Source organism: Chiloscyllium plagiosum, chromosome 47 (genome assembly GCF_004010195.1).
Source record: "Chiloscyllium plagiosum isolate BGI_BamShark_2017 chromosome 47, ASM401019v2, whole genome shotgun sequence".
NCBI lineage: Eukaryota > Metazoa > Chordata > Chondrichthyes > Orectolobiformes > Hemiscylliidae > Chiloscyllium > Chiloscyllium plagiosum.
The window spans coordinates 8,514,539-8,524,714 of record NC_057756.1 but is presented as its reverse complement, the minus strand read 5'-3'; the positions used below and the strand labels follow the sequence as shown (position 1 = coordinate 8,524,714).

General features: G+C 48.2%; 1 protein-coding gene across 1 annotated transcript in view; it reads left to right on the top strand.

Moving 5' to 3' along the window:
* The window catches only part of LOC122544245 (poliovirus receptor homolog), a 36,903-nt gene that overhangs the window by 5,224 nt on the left and 21,503 nt on the right, over window positions 1-10,176 (top strand). Inside the window, exons 2-3 of the mRNA XM_043683322.1 lie at window positions 190-483; window positions 3,282-3,401. Of these exons, the coding sequence (XP_043539257.1) occupies window positions 190-483; window positions 3,282-3,401 (414 nt within the window). The remainder of the gene's footprint in view (window positions 1-189; window positions 484-3,281; window positions 3,402-10,176) is intronic.

Genomic DNA, 10,176 nt, shown 5'->3' with positions numbered 1-10,176 from the left:
GGTTCAAGTCCCAGCATGCTCCAGTGGTGTGCAGTAACATTTCTAAATCAGGGTGATGAGGAACATCTCACCCATGATTGCATCGGCCTGTAAAAGGAATTGTAGCAGGCTCCTGTTGCTGTTTTAATGTAAAGGAACACTCTTTGATTGAAGCAGACATTGAACTGATTTCCTGTTTATCTCTGACAGTGGTTCCCACCAACATAGCGACATCGGTCCCAGCAAAGGCTGGACTCTCAGAGGTCCCTGTGGCTCAGTGTATTGCAGCCTTTGGGAACCCAGCAGCAGATATCAGCTGGAAATCCAGTCTCCATGGGAACCACACCACCGTCCAGACGGCCAACAGCAACGGGACAGTGAATGTTGACAGCCTGTACAAGATGAACCCACGTCGTTCAGACAATGGTCAAACAGTGACCTGTTTTATCACTCACTCAGCAACAGGCAGCAGCAATACATACCGCATACAACTGGAGATCCACTGTAAGTCCCACATGGAAAGACAGACTGTAGCTAAGAGGATGAGCAGGGGCCACCATCAGCTCCTTGATAAGCCAGTCAATTCAATCGTAGAATCCCTACAGTGTGAAAGCTGGCCATTTGGCCCATCAACTGTACTGCAACCCTCCAAAGACCATCCAACCTGGAGGCTTCCACCTACTTTATCCTGATAACCCTGCATTCCTCATGGATAACCCACATAGCCCAGACATCCCTGGACACTATGGGACAATTTCCCATGGCCGATCCACCCTAACCTGCACATCCCTGGGCACTATGGGACAATTTAGCATGGCCAATCCACCCTAACCTGCACATCCCTGGGCAATATGGGACCATTTCCCACGGCCAATCCACCCTAACCTACACATCCCTGGGCACTACGGGACAATTTCCCATGGCCAATCCACCCTAACCTGCACATCCCTGGACACTATGGGACAATTTCCCATGGCCAATTCACAATAACCTGCATGTCCCTGAGCACTATAGGACAATTTCCCATGGCCAATCCACCCTAACCTGCACATCCCTGAACACTATAGGACAATTTCCCATGGCCAATCCACCCTAACCTGCACATCCCTGGACACTATGGGACAATTTGCCATGGCCAATTCACTCTAACCTGCACATCCCTGAGAACTATGGGACAATTTTGCATTTCCAATCCACCCTAACCTGCACATCCCTGGGCACGATGGGACAATTTCCCATGGCCAATCCACCCTAACCTGTAATTCCTGGACACCATGGGACAGTTTCCCATGGCCAATACACCCTAACCTGCACATTCCCGGACACTATGGGACAATTTCACATGGCTAGTGCACCCTAACCTGCACATCCCTGGATACTACGGGACAATTTCCCATGGCCAATCCACCCTAACCTGCACATCTTTGGGCTGTGGGAGGTAACCCACGCAGACACTGTGAGAATGTGCAAACTCCACACAGACAGGAACGGAGGCTGCAATCGAACCTGATTCTCTGACGCTGCAAGGCTGCAGTGTTAACCATTGAGCCGCTGTGCCGCCTTAACTGCGGTTGATCTAATCTCAGCCTCAACTCACCTTCCTACCCATTTCCTTCAACACCATATTCATTAAGAAACAAATCCTCCTATAACCTATTCAGAGAGGAGTGCATTTCACAGATTCACGACGGTTTGAGAGCAGTATTTCCTACGCATCTCTGTTGTAAATCTGCCTCCCTCTATCATCCTAAAGCTATGATCCCTCATTCTGGATTGTCCCACCAGGAAACAGGGAACAAGCTCTTCCTAAACTGGAGAAGAACTCAACTTTAACCCATGGGACGAGTTGGTTTCTTCCAGGTACCTGTGTAACAGGCTACTTGTGTTGTTGAATGTGGGTAAAATGGATTTGATTTGATTGAATCCATCTATTTATAAACTCCAGCTGAATATATTTTAAAAAATTTATAAATCCCTTATTCTTTCGACTGAGAGTGTCTGCAGTTCTGGTCTCCCCGCTATAGGAAGAATGGTTGTGAAACTTGAAAGGGTTCAGAAACGATTTACAAGGATGTTGCCAGAGTTGGAGGGTTTGAGCTACAGGGAGAGGCTGAACAGGCTGGGGCTGTTTTCCATGGAGCGTCGGAGGCTGAGGGGTGACCTTATAGAGGTTTACAAAATCATGAGGGGCATCGATAGGGTAAATAGGCAAGGTCTTTTCTCTGGGGTGGGGGAGTCCAGAACTAGAGGGGCAAAGGTTTAGGGTGAGAGGGGAAAGATTTAAAAGGGACCAGAGGGGCAACGTTTTCATACAGAGGGTGGTACGTGTCTGGAATGAGCTGCCAGAGGAAGTGGTGGAGGCTGGTACAGTGACAGCATTTAAAAGGTGTCTGGGTGTGTATATGAGGTTTGGAGGGCTATGGGCCAAGTGCTGGCAAATGAGATGAGATTAATTTAGAGGTATCTAATTGGCATGGACGAGTTGGACTGAAGGGCCTGTTTCTGTGCTGTACATCTCTATGTCTCGATGACTATTCTGAGGGGCATGGGCAGATTGATAAAGCAGCTTAGTTGAAGGGTCAGTAACAAAGTGGGGCATCATTTTAAAGTGAATTTCAAACGCTCCTTCCTTTGTCTTAAGGAAATGGGTGGCATTTCCATCGTTCATCCACTTCCAAGCCGTATATTTCCACGTTTCCGAAGCAGACAAGAAAGTGGAGAGAGTGCAACATCCTTTGGTTCCAAAACCGTGCTTCCCTGTTGTTAACACATCGGTCACCCTCACGCTCTTCGGTTTTGGCTGTTCACAGAATCCCTGCAGTGGGGAAGATGGCCATTCGGCCCATTGAGTCCTCCTGGCTGCCTCCATCTCCATCCTTCAGGTGTACATAGGGTTAATGGGAGTTGTCTTTTCCCTCAGACAGGGGGCACATTTTTAAGGTGAGAGCAGAGAGATTTTTGTAAAGATGTGAACACAGAGAGTGGTTTGTTTGTGGAATCACCGTGTAGTGGATTGTTTAAGAGACATTCGGATAAGGACATGGACAGGAAAGGTTTGGAGGGAGATGGGTCAGGAGCAGGCAGGGGGGACTAGGTTAGTTTGGGGTTAGGGGCAGCATGGACTAGATGGGCCAAAGGGTCTGTTTCTGTGCTGTGGGAATCTATGACTCTGTCAATTGTCACAAAGACACAAGTCTAACTATTTTCTTCCACGGTGACACCATCCAGTTCAATCGTAGCTCTGGCTCCTTCCTAACGAACGGGCTGAGATGTACTGACCCTGTGAACCTTTCTCTTTGGAGATCCACCAGAGGTGACCATAACAGGATATGATCAGACCTGGAGTGAAAACAGCCGCAATGTTACTGTGACATGTAACGCAGATGCCAATCCTCCAGTGACAACGTACACATGGCGAGGGTAAGTTACAACGGGCGGAATTCATTCAGAAAGTTAGGCGACAGGTTTTCGGTAAAGTATCGGTAATTGTATGTTCATTAGCTATTTGTGATATGGGAACATGGAATATCGGAGTAGGCCACTCTGCCCATCGAGCCTGTCCTGCACCTTCATTGTGAACATGGTTGATCACCCAACCCAGTTGCTGCTTTCCCATTCGACCCGAAAGTAAAGGATCAGAATGAGGCCATTCGGCGCATTGAGGATACTCCGCCATTCAATCCTGGCTGACATGTTTCTCCACCCCATTCTCCTGACTTCTCCCCATAACCTTTGACCCCCCTCACTAATCAGAAACCTATCTATTCCTGTCTTAAATACACTCAGTGACGTGTGTGCCCCCCAGCCCTCTGCAGCAACGGGTCCCACCGATTCCCCACCCTCCTGCTGGAGAAATTCCTCCCCATCTCAGTTCCAAAGGGCTGTCCCTTCGCCCTGAGGCCGTGCCCTCGGGCCCTGGTCTCTCCCACTGGTGGGAACATCTTCTCCATGCCCACACTATCCAGCCCCTCTCAGTGTTCTGTAAGGTTCAATCAGATCCTTCCTCATCTTCGAAACTCCATCCAGTACTGGCCCAGAGTCCTCAACCTGTCCTCATATGACACACCCTTATCCCAGTGATTGTTCGAGCAAACCTACTCGAGACCCCCCCCACAGTCAGCGCATCCTTCCTCAGATTAGAATCTCTAAAGAGAAGGAAGAGGTCATTTGGTCCATCATGTCTGTTCCAACCCTCTGACAGGCATGCCCCCCCGATTCCTCCCCATGTCCATGTAACCCCATATTTCCCATGGCCAATCCACCCTAACCTGCACATCCCTCGGCACTATCGGACAATTTCCCATGGCCAATCCACCCTAACCTACACATCCCTGGGCACTATGGGACAATTTCCCATGGCCAATCCACCCTAAACCTGCACATCCCTCGGCACTATGGGACAATTTCCCATGGTCAATCCACCCTAACCTGCATATCTTTAGACTGTGGGTGGAAACCCACTCAGTCACAGGGGGAACATACAAGGTCCACACAGACAGTTGTCTGAGGGTGGAATCGAACCTGGGTCCTTGAAGCTGGGACACAGCAGTGCTAACCACTGAGCCTACGTGTCAGAATGGTGAAGGTACAGAGGACCAGAATACTGCTCACAATATTCCAAATGCAGTCTGACCAGTGCCTTACACAGCCTCAGCTGTATCTGCCTGTTCTTGTATTCTAGCCCTCTCGCAATGAATGCTAACAATGCATTTACCTTCCTAACTGCTGACTGATCCTGCATGTCAGGTTTCAGGGAATCCTGAACCCAGGCTCCCAAAGTCTCCATTACCATTTGATCCACTGAACCCTAAGATAAAGGTATAGTCTACAATAGGCTGTTCTCTCCTCAAACCAGCCCCTGCCGATCAGTGATTCAGACATAGAGCTGGATTGGTGAACCAAGGTCTGCATCAGAAATCCTGGGACGAGTTTCGCCATTGGCTGATGCAGCGTACCATGTGATAGACCCAGTGGGTACTTGACCTGGAATTGTTCAACAGTGTCATCAGGCATTTGGTGGAATCCACAGATCTCTCTGAAGAGCTGGCCTCTCTCTAGGGTCCAACATTTAAATTACCCTGAGCTTTTGGAGATATCAGACTTTCCCTTAAACAAGCAGACCTTGGGGTGCCAGCTCACAGTCCCTTGAAAGTGGAGTCGCGGGTAGACAGGGTAATGAAGACGACATCTGGAATCCTTTCCTTTATTGATCAGTGCATGGAGTAGGAGAAAGTGAGGACTGCAGACACTGCGGTGCTGGAAAAGCACAGCAGGTCAGGCAGCGTCCGAGGAGCAGGAGAGTCAGTTGTTTGAGCATGAGCTCTTCATCAGGAATGACGGGGGTCCCAAGGGGCCTGACAGAGAAATGGGAGGGGGCTTGTGTTAGGGGGAAGGTCGCCGGGACTGTGATCAGGTCAGGTTGTAGGTTTGCTCGCTGAGCTGGTCGATTTGTTCTCAGACGTTTCGTCACCATGCGTGGTAACATCATCAAAGACCCTCTGGTGAAGCGCTGGTGTCATTGTCCCACTTTCTATTTCTGATTCTGGGTCTCAATGTGAACATCAAAACAGCTCCTGACGAAGCTAAAGGACCTCTTACCTACAACCACCAGAACAAACATCATTTACAAAATCCCCGGCAAGGATTGGTACAAACACTACATCAGACAGACCAGCAGGAAAAAGTAGCCAGCAGGATACACAAACACCTATCGCTACCAAAAGACATGACCAGCTATCACTAGTCTCCTTTCACACAGATGAAGAAGGACACCAGTTCGACTGGGATAACACATCCATTCTAAGACAGGTTAAACAGAGACACGCACGGGAATTCCTAAAGACCTTCAAACTAGAACTCCATTAACAAACACATCGATGTGGACCCTATTTACCAACCTCTGAGAAAAAGACCCAGAAATGATACCCCCCACCGTAACAGATCAAGACCCACACAAATAGAAAGTGGGACATAACACCAATGCTTCACCGAGGCTCACTGATGATGTCACCTATCACATTTCCAACGCCCCTCCTCCAAGTCCCTCCTCCCTACCTTTTATCTTCTCCTGCTGAACACTCTCTGCTCATTCCTGAAGAAGGGCATGTGCCCGAAACGTCGAATCTCCTGTTCCCTGGATGCTGCCTGACCTGCTGTGCTGTTCCAGCAATAAAGTTTCAACACTGATGATGTCACCAAGCATGGTGACGAAACATCTGAAAACGATCCTGCCAACTCAGCGACAGAACCTACCTGAACCTCAACCTGAGCTACAAAACCTCTCAAAAATTTGCAAATGCGATACGTGGATGAAGATGGGGGATCATGGTGATAGGTTGAAGTGGATGGTGAAGTGGATAGGTGGGAAGGAAAATGAACAGATAGGACAGTTCAAGAGGGCGGTGTCAAGTTGGAGGGTTGGATCTGGGATAATTTGGGGGGAGGGGCGATTAGGAAACTTGACATTGATCGTTTGTGATTGAAGGGGCCAAAGGCGGAAGATGAGGCGTTCTTCCTCCAGGCGTCAGGAGGTAAGGGTTTGGCGATAGAGGAGGCCCAGGATCTGCATGTCCTTGGCAGAGTAGAAGGGGGAGCTAAAGTGTTCAGCCACAGGATGGTGGGGTTGTTTAGTGTGTGTGTGTGTCCCAAAGATGTTCTCTGAAATGGCCCACAAGTTGGTATCCTGTCTCCCCAGCGTCTCGGAGACCACATCAAGAGCAATGGATACAGTGGATGAGGTGTGCAGATGTACAGCAGGAAGGATGCTTTGGGGCCTTGGATGGAATTAGGGGGAGGTGTGGAGCGCACGTTTTACAACTCTTGCAGTGGCAAAGGAAGGTGCCAGGAGTAGAGGGTGGGTTAGTGGGGGACATGGACCTAATGAGGGAGTTGTAAAGGGAATGGTCTCTGCGGAATGCAGATAGGGGTGGGGAGGAAATGTATCCCTGGTGGTGGGGTTGCTTGTAGGTGGTGGAAATGGTGGAGGATGATGGGTTGTATCCGAAGGTTGGTGAGGTCGAAGGTGAGGCCGGGGAGGTTCTGTCCTTGTTGCACTTGGAAGGATGGGGTTCACGGGCAGAGGTGTGGGAAGTGGAGGAGATGCGCTGGAGGGGATTGTTGACCACGTGAGAGGGGAAATTGCAGTCCTTAAAGAAGGAGACCATCTGGGATGTTCGATGGTGGAATTGGTCCTCCAGGGAGCAGATGCGGTGGAGGATTTGTGAATAAGGGGTGGCGTTCTTACAGGAGGCAGGGTGGGAGGAGGTGTAGTCCAGGTAGCTGTGGGAGTCGGTGGGTTGGTAGTAGATGTCCATGTTGAGTCAGTCACAAGAAATGGTGTTGAAGAGGTCCAGGAAGGGGAGGGAGGTGTCCGAGAGGATTGAGTATAAGGACATAAATAGAATGGATTTGGAATTGCCCATTGACCCCACTCCACCATTCAATAAGATCATGGAAGAGCTTTTCATGAACTCAGCACCACACTCCCGATGAAGTGATTATGCCCGAAACGTGGATTCTCCTGCTCCTCGGACACTGCCTGACCTGTTGTGCTTTTCCAGCACCGCACTTTGATCTCCAGAATCTGCCGTCCTCACTTTCTCCTCCTCCATTTCCCTGCCCGCGCTCTCACCATAACCCTTCATTCCTTGCCTGTCCCAAAAATCGATTTATCTTGACCTAGAAACCAGCCAATGAGGTGGCTTCAGCTGCCTCCCTGGGCAGGGAATCCCACAGATACACAACCCTCTGGGTGAGGCAGTTCCTCCTTAACTCAGTCGGCTCCCAGCTACTCCCCCTGAGTGTGAGGCTATGCCTGCTAGTGCTAGTTTCACCCCACCAGTGGAACCATCCTCCCTGCTTCTATCTTATCTCCTCCCTTCGTCATTTTATACGTTTCTGTTAGATTTCCCCTCATTCTTCAAAATTCTAACAGGAATTGGGAGGTCACATTGTGGCTGTAGAGGACATCGGTGAGGCCGCTTTTGGAAAACTGCGCTCAGTTCTACTCTCACTCCTATCGGAAAGATGTTGTGAAACCTGAAAGGGTTCAGAAAGGATTTAAAAAGGTGTTGGAGGGTTGGAGCGAGAGGGAGAGGCTGAACAGGCTGGGACTGTGTTCCCTGGCGTGTCGGAGGCTGAGGGGTGACCTTATAAAGGTTTATAAAATCATGAGGGGCATGGACAGGATAAATACACAAAGTCTTTTCCCTGGGGTGGGGGAGCCCAGAACTAGAGGGGCATAGGTTTAGGGTGAGAGGGGAAAGATATAAAGAGATTTAAGGGGCAACTTTTTCACTCAGAGGGTGGTACGTGTATGGAACGAGCTGCCAGAGGAAGTGGTGGAGGCTGGTACAATGACAGCATTTTAAAGGCATCTGGATGGGGATGTGAATGGGAAGGGTTTAGAGGGATATGGGCCAGGTGCTGGCAAATGGGACTAGATAAGATTAGGATATCTTGGTAGCATGGACAAGTGGACTGAAGAGTCTGTTTCTGTACTGTATGTCTCTATGACTCTATGAACAAAACATCTGACCTCCTAGGTGAGAGTGATTACCCTGAAGCCAAGGTCACATTTAAACAAGGTCACAAAGCCTAAGCAATATTGGGGAGGTCTGAAAATTCTCCACTACATAGAATCATACCTAGCACGAAAACAGATGGTATAGGGGTTGAAGGTCAAATATCTCAAGTGTGGACATCTCTGCAGGATTTTCTCAAAGCACCGTCCTCAGCCTGACCATCTTCAGCTACATCTTCAATACCTCCCTTCCACTATTAGAGCAGAAGTGGGGAGTTTATTGATGATGGCACAATGTTCAGCACTATTCATGACTTTTTTCGTTAAATTCACTTGTGGTACAAAGGCATCGCCGGCAGGCCAGCATTTACTGCTCATCCGTAGGTGCCCTTGAGAGGATGGTAGTGAGCTGCCTTCTTGAATCAGTGATGTCTACATGCTATAGGTCAACCGAAAATGCTATTATGAAGGGAATACTAGGATTTTGAATCAGCAACGGTGAAGGAACGGCAAAATATTTTCAATTCAAGATGGTGTGTGGTTTATAGAGGAACTTGCAGGATTTCATGTTCCTTTGTATCTGCTGCCTTGTCCTTCCAGATGGAAAGTGGTTATGGGTTTGGAAGGTGTTTCTGCAGCGCATCTTGTAGATAGTACACCCTGCTGCTACTGAGTGATGATGGTGGAGGGAGTGGATGCTTGTGGATGTGGTGCCAATCAAGTGGACTATTTTGTACTGGATGGTGTCAAGCTTCTTGAGTGTTGGCGAAGCAGCACTCATCGAGACAAATGGGGAGTATGCCATCATATTCCTAACTTGGGCCTTGTAGACGGTGGACAGGCTTCAGGGAGTCAAGAGATGAGTTACGGGATTCAATATTCCTAGCCTCTGTGGGATCGTGTTCAGGTAACGACCGAAATCAATGAGTGGCAACAATAGCCTCTTTATTCAGCAACCACAGACACACAAGTTCAAGGCAACAATAGACTCCCAAAATACAGTTCTTACAGTAGCCTCATATAATACAGTTCTTACACATGTTAAAATTCCATCACTATGGTGTTACATTGTTTTAACTACAGTACACAAAGGGACTTTGTTCTGGGGAGACAAGAGATGGATTGAATATCTGATAAATGATGGCTGTTACTTCTGATGGGATTAAAAGTGTCATACCGGTCTGCTTGCATAATGAAGAAGTATTAATCCTTTTGTCTTTTAAGTTAGTAAATGTTCATTAAAAATACTAGGCATATATGCTCTAAATAAATTAGAAATTACACCGGTACTTAATAAACGAATAAAGAATATTAAACTGATTACCGCAGCTGAGTTGTGAGATTTGCGGGTGTGAGTTTCATTCATTCATGCAATTTCACAGAAGCACTGTTTTGTCAGTTAAAGTGATAGTAGCCCTGTAAAAGGTATTCAAGAAGTACATACTAATTGGGTTAAATACCACACAACACCAGGTTGTATTTCAACAGGTTTAGTTGGAAGCACCAGCTTTCGGAGCGCTGCTCCTTCATCAGGTGGTTGAGGAGTATAACCACCTGATGAAGGAACAATGTTCTGAAAGCTAGTGCTTCCAAATAAACCTGTTGTGGACTATAACCTGGTGTTTTGTGATTTTTAACTTTGTACACCCCAGTCCAACACCAGAACCTCCAAATCA